This window comes from Pseudopodoces humilis, chromosome 3 (genome assembly GCF_049639895.1).
Source record: "Pseudopodoces humilis isolate 2021_Gansu_Grassland_sample_001 chromosome 3, ASM4963989v1, whole genome shotgun sequence".
In the NCBI taxonomy this organism is placed as follows: Eukaryota; Metazoa; Chordata; class Aves; order Passeriformes; family Paridae; genus Pseudopodoces; species Pseudopodoces humilis.
This window is the reverse complement of record NC_142202.1, coordinates 33,054,997-33,073,803: the sequence shown is the minus strand read 5'-3', so window position 1 is coordinate 33,073,803 and position 18,807 is coordinate 33,054,997. Positions and strand designations below refer to the sequence as shown.

The 18,807-nt window shown below is 38.1% G+C and overlaps 1 protein-coding gene across 1 annotated transcript in view; it reads left to right on the top strand.

Annotated features, from left to right (window-relative positions):
• ADSS2 (adenylosuccinate synthase 2) overlaps positions 1-9,383 on the top strand; it is a 37,381-nt gene extending 27,998 nt beyond the window's left edge. The window contains exons 9-13 of the mRNA XM_005530583.2: positions 1,314-1,468; positions 1,897-2,021; positions 3,030-3,127; positions 7,710-7,859; positions 8,599-9,383. Of these exons, the coding sequence (XP_005530640.1) occupies positions 1,314-1,468; positions 1,897-2,021; positions 3,030-3,127; positions 7,710-7,859; positions 8,599-8,651 (581 nt within the window). The 3' untranslated portion in view covers positions 8,652-9,383. The remainder of the gene's footprint in view (positions 1-1,313; positions 1,469-1,896; positions 2,022-3,029; positions 3,128-7,709; positions 7,860-8,598) is intronic.
• Positions 9,384-18,807: the final 9,424 nt, after the last annotated feature.

The window sequence follows — 18,807 nt, the reverse complement described above, 5'->3', positions numbered from 1 at the left end:
GTGTTTTTTTAAGCACAGAGTAACGATAAAACAATGTAAATATATAATGTAAATATAAAGAAATAATAAATATAATTTATATAATATAAATATAAAAAATGTAAATATATAAATATCACTGGGAGGTGAAAGTGAGTAAGAACTGCTCATTGACTCTGTTTTTGACATCCACTAGCTAAATTCTTCTGTCAGTACTAAGAAAAGCTTTACTACTGTGTTCTAAGATTAAAAACTAATTAATGCTTGCAAAGTGCTATTACATATCACCTGTAAGCCTGAGTGTTACTCTGGAGTGATTTGAGATACCTGAAGCTAATCTTCAGTAATAATAATCATTGAGTGAAACCTCACTGTTCAGTCTCTGAAGGATTTTTGACTTTGTAAAGATGCCTATATTGCTGAAAGAACTGTATTGCTTTTAGTTCCTTTTGTCTTGGTTGTTCCTTTCTTATTTATCTCTGATTCATATCAAAAGACATTCAAAAAAGTCTGACACAACAGGTAGAAGTTTCTTGCTTATGTGCAGTTATAATGAGGCTGAAGTACTTGTTCACAATTTTGCTGAGGAACTGGCATGCTCAGTTTCATTTTCCACTACTTAATTAAAAAAAAAAGGTATAAACCTAAGAATTTTGAGATGTTTAACTCTTTTTCTTTGCAGTCCAGGCTGCATTTTAAATGACTGCTGAATATTTTACTAGTGACAAACTTGTACCACTAGACTATGTTCCAGGAGTCTTCTTTTTTCATCTGATTATGCAAACAAAGTTGTTCTTTTCAGAATTCTGCATTTCATTGCAATTTCTTATCCTTATAATGTGCCAATCAGTTTGTAGTGTTTGCATTTTATTTTTTCCTCCAAAAATGAAAAATAGTAAACCTCTATTCTCTAACCTTTTAATACTGTTTTCTTAAGAGTCTCCCTTCAGATTTTTGCCTTGTTCAGTTAATGGGTATATTTAATGTAAGAAAGTAAGGCATGTTTTTCTGGTGTGTCTTACTCCAATTTTTTTACCTGTACAGTCATTCAGAATTGGTATATAGTCCATCTTTACCAGGTGAAGTAAGTAGTAAGATTTCTGCCTTTTCTAATGAAGGTGGATCAGACAATGTACCTACAAAGCTAGGAGCCCATTGAATATGTTCTTGACTGTGAAATACATTTATTGTGTGTTTTGGTTTTGAGCATTGTAAAATCTAGGTAAGTGCACTGCAAATACTATTTCTCACCAGGTTAGGCGTTTTAAAAAAACAAACAGTTTAAGCCCAGTGTTTTAATAACTTTCTAAAGCCAGTGTTTTGGTTTTTAATAGGCACATACCCTTTTGTGACTTCATCAAACTGCACAGTTGGAGGTGTGTGCACAGGTCTGGGTATGCCGCCACAGAATGTTGGGGAAGTGTATGGGGTTGTGAAAGCCTACACAACCAGAGTTGGAATTGGTGCCTTTCCTACTGAACAGGATAATGTGAGTATTACAGCCTCAGGTGTGACCTGCTGGGTGAAATAACTTGGTGTGTCTTGTCTGTCTTTTATTAAGTCAGTGTTAACAATGGTTAAGTGCAAGTACATAGGTGACAGTGTGTTTGGATGTCTCAATCTTCTGATTCTAGACTGAGCTTACAGGACTGCCAAACCTGATTGCAATTTTCTTAGACATTTCTTTGGAATAGAAGGTTAGAGAAGGAACAAATTTTGAAGTTTGCCTAAAAATTGTTCTCGTGAATTAGAACATTTTGTGTTGCTGTCTTCATCCAAATGGACAGCATTGTGAATAACTGGGGGAAGGACTTTCAAGGTAATTTACAATATATTGTAAAATGTTAATTAAACACTTACATCATGTATTGCAAATCAAAAGAAACCCACACAGTCACATGTCTTATTCTTTGTTAGGAAATTGGAGAATTGCTGCAACAGAGAGGCAAAGAGTTTGGTGTTACCACTGGTAGGAAGAGAAGATGTGGCTGGCTGGACCTTGTCTCACTCCGATATGTCTATATGATTAATGGATTTACTGCGTGAGTTGTTTGCTGAGTTTTGCTGGCAACTTGACAGAAAATCATGAAATGTTGTGGATTACTGTAAATTGTGCATATACTAGTTAGTAACATTTGCACTGTTAATATTGCTCTGTTGATTGTTTTGGTATTTTGATAAACTAGCTGTTCCTCGTTTTTCTTATCATTAAATATTTTTACATTTGACATATTCTTACATGTAGATTTTTCTCTCCTTTATGGAGATTTCTTTTCTTAGTTTATCTTCAAAACTAGATGGGAACCCATCAGTATCTCCATTAGTATGTGTAAATATTAAAAATATGGATATGTCTTTGGGATGTTAATAAAAATAAAAGGTAGGTACCTGAAAGAACCTGCTATAAAATTCTAGCAGATCAAAGAGTGTAAATACATATTTTATTTAAATACTTCTGTTTTTCTTGTTCTTTCTGAGTTTTGTTTTAAATAATATGCAACCAGGTATTTGTAGAGCCAGTGTTTGATTGTTTTTCTGCCTTCACTGTAGGACAGGAACATTTGGCAGAGGACAGGAACAGACACCAACAGGCATCATGCAATGAAATGGTCCTCTTAAATGGTTATACCTTAAATGGTTAGGTATCTTGGCAGCACCCTCACCAATTACAATTGTAACACTTAAAGCCATAGACAAATTCATTCATTTGGAGAATACCTGTTCTTTGATTTTTTTTTGGACATTTTGATGTAGTAGTAGATTGAAGGATGCCACAAAAACTAATCCTGTTTAATCATTTTTTGTTGCAGTTGCCTTGTTTCAGTTTTTTGTTTTGTTTTGTTTTTGGGTTTTTTTTTGTTTGGAGTGTTTTTTTCAGTCAGACCAGGCAACAGATTAGTGCCATATGAGATATTTTTCTAAAGAAATAAAATTAATTGCAGGAATCAGTTTTGTTTGATTCTTGTGTGGTTTGTTTTATTGTTTTTTAACAATGTGATAAGATTCAAGAGTTGTTGATCTTGTTTAACCAGAGCAATGTTTCTTTATAGATTGGCACTTACCAAATTGGATATCCTGGATGTATTTCCAGAAATCAAAGTTGGTGTTGCATACAAACTAGATGGTGAAATCATACCTCATTTCCCTGGTAAGACTGCTTATTTAAAAATATTAGATTTTGGTGAAATGTAATGTGGTACTTCTAAATGCATTTGACTTCTACTTGTAAAACTTAAAAGTGCAGTATTTTACTTCAGCATCAAGCCATTAATGTCTTCCAGATGCACCAGACATATCTTTCACCATACCAGTACCTGAACCCTAAAGATACCTCTACCAAATACTGGGTTTTATCTACTAGAAAGATCCAAATAACTAAATAAAGCTTGTTAAACATAAATGTTGCTACTACTTGTCCTTTTTATTTTATACAGGCTGCATCACCTTTAAACTAAATTGGAAGCTTGTTTCATACTCTAAACTCTATTATCTTGTTCCCACTATTGTATTGATGCCCATTTTTAGCAGGCCAGGTTTTCATTTAAGCGTGCGTTAAACCCCATTAGAGAGCTGGTCCTGTTGAAAAGCCAAGTTTTTCTTTCCCTCTGTACTTTTCTAACAATTCATTTCCCTTTAATGATTCACAGAGCAGCCAAAAACCTACAAAAGTTACATAGTGTGAAAGAGAGACAAGGGGTGGGGCAAGAAACTAACAACTAGTTTAGGTGAAAGCAAGACAATTTTCTAATGCATGGCCCATGTACATCAGCTTAGCATGATAGAAATTGTGGTTCCTGAGGAGGACAGTGGTAATTTTTACTTCAAGAGTGTACCTGCATGTTCAAATATTCAACTGTCACAAAGCCAGTGTTTTTATTGGTAATGGATCTTGTTCAGTTTGTGATAGGTAGACATATTCCAGAAAAAAAAAAGAACATAAAACAGTACTAAAGATTGGGCCTTTTGATTTTCATAATGTGCACATAGATGCCTATTTTCATTTTAATTGGTACCTGAGGGTTAGAGGCTGGTCACGGTTTACAATTTTTTAGAGGTTACAATTTTTCATGTGATATCACATCATCATCAGAGAACTTCTTGTGGGTGAGGACATCAACTGTAGTGATTGGATACAACTCACAGCAGGATTTATGTAGTAGAAAGTAATTATGTATAAAGGAATAAGTGGTGATCTGCCACTAGTCCTTGAAAACAGCACATATCTATTAACAGTAATTCATAAGGAATTAAAAAAACCCTTTTGTTTCTTCATGTGCTTGTGGGAGTTCTCTAACTGATTTGCTGTCCAGGATCTTGAAACAGAAATGCCAGTTCCAGTCTGAATGCATGCTGAATGACTTTGATTCAGGAAATTTAGTACTCGTCTTCCACTAAACCAGGGAATGCTTTTTCCTTTTTAAGACTCAAATATTACCTGATTGATACTCATACCAAATATTAAGGACATTTGTGTTTACTTGAAATGGCCTTTGAACATAATGGAGCTTGCATGTTTGAATTGAGACTTGCTTAGTAAATGCTTTTCCTGTAGCCTGTTGTATGACCGGGCTCAAGCCAGGGAAACCTTTTCTCACAGTCCATCTTTAAAGATGACATAAGCAGGTGGTCATGTTGTAGAGTATTCAGATGTCAGTAATTTGTGGTCTTTCTTTTCATTCATTGTATGTCTCAGGGCCAGAATCTTGTTAGATACAACTCTTGAGGGAGCAACTTTGTTCCCTGTATACCCCTAGGTAACCACTGACCTTTGGTCATAGCAGCACAATGTGGCTCGCCTGCCTGTATTTTTCTTTCCTGTACGAACAACTAAGAATTCTGGTAGAACTTTAGTAGAAGCTGTTGACATGCTGTCTTCCTTAAAGCGTCAGGAAGGAGTTTAAGATGAACTTCAGCTGGAAGATGCTGTCTCTCACAGTGCCTCTGTGTGTTCCACACCTCTCTTTGCTATATTCCTCAACATGTGGCAGCATTTTCAACACACATGCTGCAGGTTAGCCCTGCCCCTGGCATAAAAAACAGAAGGTAACTTTATTCCCACTTTGTGTTTTGCAGACCATTAGACTGTTTCTGATGTCTACATTTCTGCATGCTATGTGCTTGTATAATTTTTTTATTTTTTTTCCCCAAACGGGCCACTGACATTTGAATGTAATTTAGAAGAAAACTAGTCTGGGAAGCTCTCACTGGCAGACTTTTTCTCCCTTTCCTACCCTCCCACGCTCTTGGAGATGTTCATGATTTATCCTTCTTGTGAAACGACTGTCTCTAAATTTGAAGGGCACACCAGTACCCATCATCTCAGGAAAAGTGTGCCATGTTTCATATATTTTTCCTTTTTCCACCTGGATCAGAGAATCATACCAGTCTCACTCAGTTTTTTTTTAGCTTAGTTTTCTGTGTGCATTTCATAATTGCCTCTTAAGCAAGAACCTAAAATGTCTTGTAAATTTACGGCTGACTTCAGTTGGTGTTACTGAGGCTGTAGCCTTTTGCTGGCCATTGACAGGGGTTTATGGAAGACAGAACTTCCTGCTAGATTTGAGCCAATCAGTTTAAAAATGTGAAAGCTGTGGTCTAGTTCTCTAGTCTCCTGTCTGAGTTCAGACATCAGTTGATTTCAGCACGGAGAGACATAACCTCTAGCTCAGGAGACTTTGAAAACACAGATGTTTAGGAAATTAGGAGATTACTTTGGACAAGCTTTACTTTCATGCTTGATTTTTTTTCTTGCACTTTTTCCCTGGGCATTTGCTGTAGGTTAAAGAGCTGGGACGCTATTCTGGATGCACCTTTGGTCTGAGCTACATGACTGTTTCCATATTCAGTTTCTGGAAATTGCTGGAGTATCGTTGTCTTACAAAGGTTCCCAGGTCCCAAATCTGAGGGGTTTTTTTCTGAGTTGGAAGTAATATCACATCACTCTTCAAATTATGATATCATTATATTTGCTCTGTTATATAGTTAACCTGTTAAGGAATATTCTAGAAACCCTTAAAGATAAATCCCCTCAGTGAAAATCTAAGAGAAATCTTGATGGTGTCTAGATCTGGTACTACACTGAGCTCAATTTCTGGTTTGTCTTTACCACACGTCATCTTGTATCACACCTGCTGGAACAAAATTAAAGAATCCTTTGGAACATAGAACAATGCATCCCTTCTTTTTCTTCTTTCTTAGGGGAACATAAAGAATTGAACTAACACAGGCTAATGGAAGATTGTAGTCAATATTAGACTGTTCAGTACCAAATGCTTTCAGCTGTCTCCCTATAACCTCATCAGAGAGGCTTCAAAGAAAAAGGGCCTGTCAACATCTAAGATGAGGTGTTCATTCACTTTCCCTCTTCAGAAAGAGTGAGGCTAGCAACCATCTGCCCTGCTGGGAGATCAGTTTGTGGTTTTGCACTTGGAGTGTGTTTGTTCTGTTGTACAGATCACCTGGACAGCAGACAGTGCCTCAGTTGTTACTGTTCACAATAAAGTGCTTAGCTTGGTTCCTACAACCAAACATTCTTAATGTGCCTGTCTGTTGTCATTGCCACGAGTGTTGGTTCAGGATTCCCTTAACCTGGGAACACCTTGGTCCAAAACTTTACACATTTATTTGATGTTAGAGACTTGGAGGACAGCAGAGCAGTCTTCTTCCTTTCTGAAAATGCCTAGTCCATTAAGGCAGTCGATACAGCACTGCTGCTGTTGAACTATTGCCTGCATCAGGACAAGTTGTTCAATGTGCTGAGCTTGAGTTTGCTGGCTGCACACATTAGATTAGCATGTGGTTTTGTAATTGCACCTCTACTGTGCCTCTTGTACCTCAAACCCTTTTCCAGGCTGAGTAGCTGTCCTGGCAGGAGTGACTTGAACGGAGACACAGAGCCTACATAACATTAATCATTATGCCCTCTTCTTCATGAAGGCAAGAAGGAATGTCTGACTCTTCCCATTTTCAGACTTAAGCCCTTTCTTTTGCTGCCCTGTGTCATTGAAAGACTTAATGTTCAGATAATTACTGGAGTGTTTCAGTTCCAGAGCAGTATGCCCAGCATGTTTTTCAGTATAAGAAATCATCACAGGATTCATAGATTCATAGGACAACATTGTAGCAAGTTACTAAATGAAGGACAAAATACTGCTTCTGTTCTGAGAAGCAGTGGGAACAGTTACTGTTCATACATCCGGTGGGACTCCACACAGAGTTTTGGGACAAAGGGTCTGTGAGCATCAGAAGTCTGTTAAGTCTTAACTACATCTTGTGTTTAGTAAAAGGTACAGTCCTACACCATTTTAAAATATGTTTTAGCTGCTTGATACTTACAAGCTGGTTCTTAATTCTGCTTTCTCAATTCCTTCATTAAGAGGGATCTGGATCTCAGTATTTGTTGAGAAGAAAAAAAAAATCAGGACATTTTGGGGAATTGCTTTCCTGAAAAGCTGTTTTCTGAACTGAAAAAATTATGGTTTCAGCAAAATATATGTATGTGACTGAGCACTGGAATTCCTAAAGTCTGAATCCTGATGGTTTCTGGATTTTTTTCCCCCTATGATTATACTAACAAAAAACCCAACACTTTAGCGGCTGCAGTGCTTGTATTACCTTATGAGCAAACCTCTGTGTGTAAGGAAAGAATAAAAGCTTTACCATTAATGTTTCATAATAGAGAATATACAGTACCCATGGACATAAAATTTTTGTTTCTGTTTGTTTCTCAGCCAACCACGAAGTCTTAAACAAAGTAGAGGTTCAGTATGAGACACTCCCAGGATGGGTTACGGACATATCAAATGCCAGGACGTTTGATGAGCTGCCTGTAAATGCACAAAATTACGTTCGTTTTATAGAAATGGAGTTGGGTGTTCCTGGTAAGTAAAACAAATTTTCTTGTTGTCAGGTTTATTCCTGCTCCATGAAATCTGTTTGGTATTTTGTATTAATGCCAAACACGCAAAATACTGAAAACTATTTTCTATCTGTGCTTATTATGATGTACCTGGTGCCACTGGTGATTATGGTATTGCTACTTTTCATTTAGTTGTTGAACTCAAAATTTTCAGAAATTTTAATATACATTCCTTCTTTGGCTTATACTATAGTTCTTGTTCAATTATTTTATTTTTTTTTTTTCGTAATTTGCTCAAGTATTTTAGACTTGTTATAATTGGGATTTAGTTTCGCTGCTGTTGTCAAGTCAGTGGGACTATGGGTTATTAATTAGTATGATGAACTGTATATATCAGTAAGAGATCCTGAACTGATACATTTCTCTATGCTCCCTAATAAAGGTGATCCTGTGGTTCCATCCAAAGCTGGGAGTTAGATGATGCAAATTTTCTACTTTTCTGATAGTTTCTGACTATCTTTTCTCTTATAATTCGAAAAAGTGAATAATGTATTATGCAGTTTCAGGAATACCTGCTTTTTGAAGTTATCAGTGTATTCTTTGAGACCAATAGACAAAGTTACCATTTCTTAATGTGTGAATAGTAGATGCTGTGTTTTTGTTCAAAATGTGGTGCTTAAGAAGATGAGTTTGTATCTTAAGATACAATCTCCTCTTGCTTTGTATTACTTACAATAGAAGTTTGCTTTTCTCTCCTGCAGTTAAATGGATTGGAGTAGGGAAATCCAGGGAATCAATGATCCAGCTGTTTTAAAGATTTCAGATGCATGGAAGAAAGCACACTCCTCAAAAGACTGCTCATTCTTAAATGCATTAGTAGCCCGCAAAGCAAAGATGTTGGAAAGATAGATTCTTGCATGGGAAGAAATGCTAGAGTTGATACCCCCAGATCAATTGCTACTCCTCAAAGAGACTCTTAACATGAACCTGTATCAATTCCTGTTCAACTGCAATTACCAGGACACTTGTCATTGTTGTTCAAGGTGCCATCAGATTTTTTTTCTTTACCTAATATGTACTTCATAATGTAATTCCTGTTTGAAAATCTAAGGTAGCATTGCTTTCATGACTATTTGTCTTTGTTATCCTCTCTCTGCTTTTGGCGGTGTTACTTCCCTGAAATTTTAGACAGTAAAAATAATGCAGTTTTGCACAAATAGTTTTACATCCTCATTATTTGTATTCCTAAGGCTGTTGTATTCTTAATGACTGCTCTTGTGAGTGATTTAAAGAGGGGGAGTCTGATTTTATAATGCTATAAATGCTGTCTAAATTATTGTGTGATCTCTTTTTTAAAAGAAGATGTGATGCCAAGTTGTTATGAATGTCCAGGTTTTTTTAGCTGTATAACACAGGAAACTTACTCTTTGTAACTCACAGAGGATACTCAAGTGTTTACCAGGAAGTGTGCCCAGAAAGTCAGAAACCTGATATTGTAAAAAGTTCATTTGCAATTATTAAAGAACCGTTCTGATTTTGAGTTAAATGTTTTATAATGTTACTCTTTCTTTTCCTGGCATTTTAAAAACTTTGTGTTTCTGATCTGCTTCCAAGCGTATCTTCTTAAACTGTTCCCCTAATTAAATGGGGTTATATTTATGTTTTGTGAGAAGTCTAACATTTTGATGCCCTTCTAAATTCCTTTATTCAGAGTCAATTGAAGATCCTTCTCTGGGGGATTGCCAAAGTGCAGATACTTCAGTATTTATAAAATGAAGATGCTTTAGAAATAACATTTAATGTATTCCATGTATTTGCTTTGGGTGTGGGGTAAATAACAAGTGTTCACCTCAAGACATCTGACATACTTTGGATTATTGTTGGGAAATGTGGAAATATTCAAGAATTATTTAAATTTATAACCATTATTATCTATTCCAAAGAATCTGATTTATTTTTTCAACAACCCAGTAACTGCATTTTCCCTTTCCAGATTACTGAGAATGACACTGTTTTTATACACTGTGCTGTGGTATTCGTGTGCTTACTTTTCACTTCAAATAAAACTTCCTTTGTTTCCTAAACCCAAGTTTGTATCAGGGTGGGGCAGTAGTTTTAGATTTAGTTTAGTAGATTTTGGCTGCATATAAGAATATATGAATGAATATAAGAAACTTCTAATGCAGAATAAAATATACGAGGCCTTCTTGTTTGTCTTGACTAACCACATGTTGCCTGAAATTTAATAATTTATTGGACTATGCTGCTGCTGAGGTGGTGAGCACAGTTTTTATATTCTAAACTGACACAAAATAAAATTGCTCATCCTAAGAGGGTTGAAGGATAAAACTGCTGATTTTTATGGAGCATTTTCTACTGAATTGCTTGCATGTGACAGAGCAGTTACTGGGGGCTGTATTTTACTTGAGTAAGATGAGGAAAGAGGTGGATACCACAGAATGCTGGAAATTTGGCAAATACACTGAGAACCTTTTGTATCAGCATTGCATGTAAAGATCAGTCTCATCAGTATTAAAAAGCAAGCAATGTCATACATTTTCAATTTTTTTTCTGGAGAAGATGAAGATTTAATTTTGCTGTCAGCCTTGCAGTCCAGGAGAGAACCATACTATCCCTCCCTAGCTAAAGGACATCTTGAATTGAAAATATTTTCCTAGTTCCCAGATGGAGAGAAGGAGGGCTAGAACTGTGGGAAATATGAATTTCAGTGTTTATTTAGAAGGAAAAAAAGTTATTTTTTTCTAGGCAGTAGAGGGAATTGATGTTGCAATGTGAGCAATAGGTAATAATTACTAAGTATTGTTGTTCCCCTATAGCTGTAGGAGGCACCAAGGCGATCTGTGCTGTCAGTGAAACTACCAGACAAAGACTGTGAGCCTAGCGGGTTCAAGAAGTGAATAAATAAATAAGTAAATGGGACCATGTTTCCTTCAGTCAGTGAATAAATAAAACACATCTATAGAGCTGTGTTTCACTTCTGCCAAGCTGAGACCTTCAAGGTTTCAGTTTTTCCACTGTTGTAACTCCACTGTACAAACTACCGTTGTTTTTCAGTGGAGGAATTCATATTCCCCGATGCAGCAGTGTTTCTGAGCAATACAGCAGTAGCCTAAAATGATACTAAGTATTTGTGCAGTACTTTGAAAGAAACAAAATAGAATTGCCTTGGATGCAATAGTGGTTTATGTTATTTTTCTGTCTTTTAAATTCAGCTGAGATTTTTCTTTGATTCTTCCATTCAAGGGCAGGCCTGGAAAGTTGAAAACGTTCTCCAAACAGAACTTGTCCAAGGTATATGTGGCCTAGGATCTGTTGGTGTGTACTTATTCCCATGACCTGGAACAAAGAATTTTTCAATTTCAGGTGGTTACATTTGGCATCTGTCAAGTGTTTTATGTTGTTTCTGCATGCTAGTTTTGCCTAAGTTTTCCTGGAGTGAATTCTTAGACTGGTGCACACTTTCCTTGGGTTATACCCTACCAAATTTCCAAATTTCTCCCTCCTTTTCTCCCCGTTATTTCACTTGTACAGATGGGGAAATAGATGGGATGTAATCATCACCCTGAGTGTGGTGGGAACAAATACCACAAGTTACAGGGGTTCTTTCAAGCCTCATGTTCAACTGTGGAACCAAGAAGGAAGAAGAGAACAGCAGCCTAATACTTGACCTTCAGTTAAGAAAGGAATTGAACTAATTCTCAAAGGAATTGCCCCACTCATTGGCAAAAGGCACTCTCTCTCTCTCTCTCTCTCTCTCTCTCTCTGAAGGCTCTTCAGTCGCTGCCATGTAAGGGGAGAGGATGGCAGCATAGGATAGTAATTGAAATTTATTCTCCTCCAAGTGTCCCCTCCTGCTAATGGGATGTTTACAGGAGGCACAGATACCTGTTAGACCAGACAAGGCTGATGACAGACAAGGCATTTTGATCTCACTCTGTTCTTGCTGCCGCTGAAATATTTACAAGGCTCAATCTCCGAGGCTTGTGCTGTACCATAGCATTTAATAGCCCTTATGTCCCTACAGATTAGTGAGCCTCCTTTACTAAATAAATAAGGGAAAGTGAGGGATACTTCTGCTGCTTAGCCTTTGCATTTGTGTTCCACATGTAATTGGGTTTTGACATGCAGCTAATGCACGAAACCTTCAGGTGAAGGGGCAGATGTGATGTTGATGTCATGGTGCTTTCATCTACCATCATCCTGGAAATCTACTTTCTAATAAAAGATGATAGTTACCTTTTGCTGTCACAGCCAGATCTCTTACTGAAACATAAATGTGTGAGTAGTTTAGAAAAAATAAAAAAGGGCAAAATAGCTGGGAAGGAAAGAGACAGTGCAGTCAGGTGAGTTTTTTTCTCCTGGCCATACTGCTCATAGTCTCTGAAACAGTGAAACTTAACAAACCTGGTGGTATAGTAATCAAACACACTTTTGGTGTTTGACAGCTTTACATACTGAAGGTAAGGTGTAGACTGCTGTGCATCCCTCTGTACACACAGCTGATGCATTACTGACTTAAAATTTTACACCATTTTTTGTTGATCAGAGTGTAACAACCCATTTGACTTTTTATCTTTAAAATACCTTGCAATAGATACACATTCAAATATCTTCCATTCAGCTTTAGACAGACAACACTGTGTTAAATCCCAGTGTCCTTCACTGCCACTTTGGAACCACTAGTCAAGTGTATCAAAGCAATGTATTTTCTTATACTCCATTAGATTTTTTCACTGATTAATCTATTTGTGCATACATCCAGGTACTTTTTAGCTCTTTTGATGCATGATAGTGAAATTATCAATAGTGTATTTGAGTAACTATATTTAGATAACAATTGCCCAAGTACGGATTAATTTCCTTGTCTTGTTCGCTGGTTGACAGCAATCTGGTGATTACAAAAGGTGGTCTGGTTATTACATAAGCAACTGGGGTACCTGAGTGTTGGTAGGCTCTGGCTTTGCGGGCAGCTCTTTTTTCCAAAACATGAGAAGACTATTCAATTTTTTCCCTGCATGCAATTTAGGATTAACTTGTTAATAATGAAGCACACCTCCCTAGTTTATCTTCTGTGTCCCTCTCAACAGGAAAACTGTTGTGTTGAGAAAGGGCAAGTCATTTCTTGCTTTGAATGAAGCGTGATGATACCAGTCACTGGTGGTCTTTTTCTGAGAGCTGAATTGTCAGAGTCAGGATGGAATGGCATTTCAGCTTTGTAGTTTACTGGTGCCAGTTGCAGTTTACTGAAAGGTCTGGGCAAAAAGCATAAATCATTCTGTAATCTCATGCTGACATATGGTATGTAAATACCATGATCCACCCAAAGGGTAGCCAGCGTTATAAATGTACTTTCTAATCTCCTGCTGAAATGAGCACTCAGTATAATGCAGCTGTAATCTAATAGATATTAACAGCCTGAGAATGTAAAGTAAGACCTTAATAATTCAGTATTGTTTGATTGGCTCCATCTGACTTAATTAGCCCGATAAGGGTTGTGCCTCTTGTGGTCAAGCAACTAACTGCATTAGTTCAGTATCAATAGGATTTTCAAAGCCTTGAGTACCCAATATAAATAGCCTACAACATTTTACTTCTTTTTTTTTCATCAAACACTTCAATGTGCAATACTACAAATTTTAATGGGGAGAAAAAAAATCCAGGTTTCTTTACAGCAATTTCCATTCAAGATTCTCAAATTTATGATAAATTCAGGCCATGCAGCACTCCTGTTACGGCAAAAAACTTCTGAATGTAGCTTTGGTTTCCTCTGCCTGTTACTTTTGTAGATAAAAGTAATAAATCTCTAGAAGTTGTTGCAGTGTTGACCACAATAGGCATAAAAGGGGGAAGGCTTATTCCACAGGTCTCCGGGGTTTACTTCAATGCACAAACTTACCCTGGAGCTCCTGTGGATGCATGTGACTTGTGGAGCCATCCTAACTGCTCATGACAGAAACCAGACATCCTTTCCAGGATGAACAGCTGAGCTGATGAAGGAAGCAAATGGAAGATAGTGAAGTGAAGGTACGAGCAGCAGACTAGAGAGCAAGAATCCCACCCAAGCTGTGGAAAGGTTTTTTTTTTTTTGTATAGTGGTCATGGAAAAGAAATACATTTGTCCCAGTATAGAGCTTACAAATGAATAAGGGGATGAGATTGATCACAAGGCAAAAATCTTGCCTCTGTTGAAAAAATGTGAATTTATGCAGATGAATGCAATTTTTTGAATAGAAGAATTAAAAGCTGAGCAAACTTTTTCCCTCCAAAAATGTACCACTCTGAATGTTAAGAATCTTTAGTGGATGTTTTTTATGCAGCTGATAGCCTGACCTGTGCACATACTGTGTGCTCTGTGGTTTAGGAGGCTGGTGGCAAGATTGGTGCAGGATCTGTTAAACTCCCTTAGCTTCTTTTGCAGAGTGTAACATACCAAATTCCTACAAGCATTAGTGTAAAATATTTGGGTGTTTTGTCGGTTTGTGCTTTTGTTAAGGAGCTGCTGCTGAATCTAAAACAATATGCTTATGTGGCTTGAAAGTATTAATCCCCATTTTGATAGCAAAATTCACTGTGGGATAGCATGCCTACTGGGAAACCCTCAGGAAGAAAAGAAACAGCAACTGCATGTAACAGAAAAGGTTCTACATAAGGTTAAATTTTGCAGAACTAGGGAGTTTCTAGAATGAGTTGCACATGATTAGTGGCAGGTCTTAGAGTAGAAACTAATGCAGGAACCGGCTGACTTATTTACAGGACAAAAATGTGCTGTTCTGTGACTCAAGGCAGAATTTCTTCACAAACTGATTCATTTTATCCATGGTCTGATATGGTCTGCTTGTTTGTCACAATTAAGTAATAATTTATTCTGCCTCCTGAGGAATGAAATTTGGCTGCTGTGTGTAAAACACTGACTCACCAGTATTTGGAAAACAAAGTAGATGTTTTCTGTGCTTTGTTGCCCATCAAAGTCGATGAATTATGTTTTGGCTATTCCATGGCAATACTTCACTGGAGTGTGAATTAATATTGCAGCTCCAGGAGTTGGATGTTAAAATTCGTTCTCACCAGAGATCTTAAGTAGGAGTATTGTTTTGAATAGTATCATGACACAACCATCTTAGAAACTCCTTGAACACATCCACAGTTCCATTTTTTTCTGAAACTAAGACCACTGCATCTTCCACTTAGTTGCAGAGCACGATGTAAAAACTCCTTATCCAATCCAGTCTACAAAAGAATGTATTTTCATGCTTTAGATAATTTCAGTCAATCTTGGAAAATGTAGCTATACAACATACAAAAGTGACAACTCCAACACTCACACACAATATGAGCTGTTGAGAATCACTGTTATATTTACCAACATTTCCATATCCCTGTCAGCCAGTTCTGCACAACTGTTGTCCTCATCATAGTCAGCAGCACCAACAGAGATTCCTCTCCTCTCCCCAACTCGTCCCCGGGGGTGATTCTTCTCCAGTTTTACCCTGGCGTGGCTTCAGCAGGAAGCATTTCTCATCCCTCATCTTTGGGAAATGGGGGAGGTTGCATCTTCCTTCCTCCAGCAGGAATCATGTATTCAGGTTGCCAGCCCAGCTACCTGAGAGAATGCCAGTAGTGACTGTGTCTACTACAGAATCTACAAGGTTTCTTCCAAACTTTGGGTTGCTTGTCTGTCTCCTGGTGTACAATTCAAGGGCCCTCGTTACAGAATTTTATCTCTCACCCTGGATATACATCCAGAAATAGTTTTTAAATTTGCCATTAGAATGCTTGGGTTACATCTTTCTCTAGTAACTTTGCACATAAAACTTTAGTTATAAATCTCAGAACCTTTTCAAACCTGCTGTATTAAAAAAACCTCATCATGCTGTGAGCAAGAGTGGCTCCAGTCTTAACAGACAGCCCCATCAGGAGGAGAGGAGTTTTAAGGCAAAGGTTAAATACTTCATGTAGGGACCTGCAGGGAGCATGTGCAGTCAAGGGGAAGCAGTACATCCAAATACCACAGCCATGCAATTAAACTTGCAGGACCATCCGTAATCTACTTCTTGTGCTAAATAATAATAATCCACTAAAAAATAGCCTAATCTTGGTTTTGAACTTTTTCAAACTTAATATGCTGAAAAGGAATTGTTTTTCTAGGATGAAGTCTACACTGCTTTTGAGAACCAAGGAAGGCCATACCAGCAATATTTTTTTAACTAAGTGGTATTTCTATTTACAGACTGGGCAAAGACTGAGGCTGCCATGTGAGCTTACCTTTCCTCATCCATGCAGTGAGGTTACAGACTTAGATAAATGATGAAAATTAGGAAAGGCAAATCTTGCAGGTACAATCACGGGTGCTGTCAGCTTGGGCTCCCTTTGCCTTGCTAAGCTGCTGGGAGCAAGACCTCACCAAGCCTGGCTTTGTAATAGTTCCTTCTTTCCTTACTGGTTTTCAAGGGTTAAGGGGAGCAGTCCCACAGTTGTCAGCCTTGTGAGGATACTGGCAGTGTTGCAGTTGAGTATATACACAACAAGATGGAGTGGTGTTTTGGGAGATTAAGAGCTGGACAGGGGAGAGGATGTGTCAACAAATCACTTGGAAACTTGTGTCCCTGCATACCTGAGTCATCATCCTGAGTGCTGCTGCACTTTGGTAAATTAGACGCTAGTACCTGCTAATCCTCAGGTTGCATTCTCCTCAAGTTACTCCTACATCTAAGTGTAGAAGCATTTCCTAACTGGTGAAGTTTAAAGAAGAACATCAAAGGGTGAGAAAATAAAAAAGATGTGACATGGGCGGGAGTCCAGGGTTGGGTCTTAAAGGGTAAATCTTCTGACGTCTTATTGGACATACTCTCCAGTGCATCTTACTTGCTGTAGACAGAAGGTAAATCTTTCTTTAACCTTTCTGGAATTAGAAGCCTAGGTGTAATTTGAGTCTGGATTTTTTTATGCACCCTTCTGTCATATGAGCTATGACCCACATCTTGGCACTGGAATAGGGAGACCTCAAGAAAAACAAGGTGGGGCAGGGGAGAAGGAAGGGCTCTGCTTTTTTCTGAGACACAATGTCCTGGAGCCAGGAGAGACTGTGAGGTTCTGGGATAGGAGGAGGATTTCTGCCTTTAGTGACAGAGATCTAAACTCTTATCCTGAGACCTCATAGCCCTCTGTGCTAATCTGTTCCAGTGTTTCACCCTTGGAGAGTTTTTCCTATCAGCCATTTAGAGCCCTCCTCAGCAAGTTTAGGCTTGGCTTTTCTGTGGTCTGTTGCTATGGATAGGGAGGACAGGTTATTCCCTTTTTTTCCCTGCAGTACTGTTTTGTGTATTTGCTGTGTCCCAGTGTTTTCCTCAGGCTGATTAACTCTCTGAGGTTCTGCTTGCAGGTAATTTTTAGAGATGTCCAAAGTGGTGTGTTTTGTTCATTTTTTTCTGTCCCTGGGGACTTGAGACCTGAAAATGGTCACAGTTTGTTCATTGATGTTTGCATGTGAGTGTAAGGGATGGATGAAATCAAGTATCTTGTATCAGGAAATTTAATTATGGATTATGGTATGATGTTTTCCAGCTTTTCAATGTCATTGCTTTGCTGATTCATATTCTAGTCCATTTTCCATTTGCTTTATTGATATTTTTTTTTGCTTACACTTAGAAACTTGCCCGCAGCCCTAGTGCATTGCAGCCTATTTTTCTCAGACCATTTCTCTAATTTGTTAAAATTATTTTGAACTCTTACCCTGATTTCTAATGTACTTTTAGTTCCTTTCAGCTTTGCATCACCTGCACATTTACTAAGGACACTCTTTTTACTATTGCTGACTTCACTGGTGAAAAATTTGAATTGTATGAAACAGGACCCATTCACTGAATTCCTTGTTTGAAGATGAACCACTTGCTTGATGTGATTTTTTTTGTTTGTTGCCTGACCAACTCTGCACCTACTCCAAATTAGTTTCATCTAACCACATTCCTCTGTTGGCTTATGAAAACATCCTACAAGTCTGAATGTGTCACCATTTCAGCTGATACCAACAGCTTTCCAACGCTGTCAAGAAAATACCCTGATCTTTGCTTTCTGGTTGCTGAGCCTTGTGCCAAACCAGTTTGCCTTGCTTACACAGAGGTGGTGCTTGCTGCTTCCCTTGAGGGGAAAGGTTGAGTTTGCCTGTTGGATGAAGAATTGGGAGGCAAATAAACAGTATTTTCATTATTTTCTAGATAATAACTAACTACTAAGTCTAGGGTGATCTTAAGTAATTGGCTGTAGTTAGATAAGTTTTTGCTGCCACTTTTCTTTTTGTGTGCAAGCACTCTGAGCATATTTGTTCAGTCAACCACATTTCATTAATTAATGTGGATGACAGCTCTGTATACTGAATCACTAAAATTCCAAAAGGGACATACATCTCATCGGTACCAAGCAGCCTCCAGAGCAGGATGGAAAGGGGTCTCCACGCTGTCTGCTTTGCTCGCTCCAGGCTCTGGCCATTCCTGCAGGAGCCCAGATCAGCCTCTCATCCAGAAACAGGTGATGATGGTTAGATTCAGCCCTCGCGTTTAGCAGCCCTTCTGTCTTCCTGTTTTCTTCTTTCAGACAAAATTATATCAACGTGGTAATCTTGGTGCAGGTGGAGTCTTGTCCCTGGAAGAGAAGCCTGCCAGCTGTGGGGCTGCACAGGATGTGAGAGCCAGAAATTGTCAGGGACAGAGGGCATGTGCTAGAGCTTGGCGAGTTAGAAGAACGGTTTGCAAATTCCACAGAGGCAGTAACGGAGAAAAACAGACACAGTAAATAAAGAAATAGACAGAGGCGGGTTTTTTTGTACTCATTCTTGGGAGCAGAGCTGGAATTTAAATTTTAAATAAAAAATTAAAAATTTATTGTGACAGTGCTCGTACTGAGGGCCACGGTCTGTGCCCAGCAGCAGGTGAGCGGGAGATTTCAGGAATCCAACT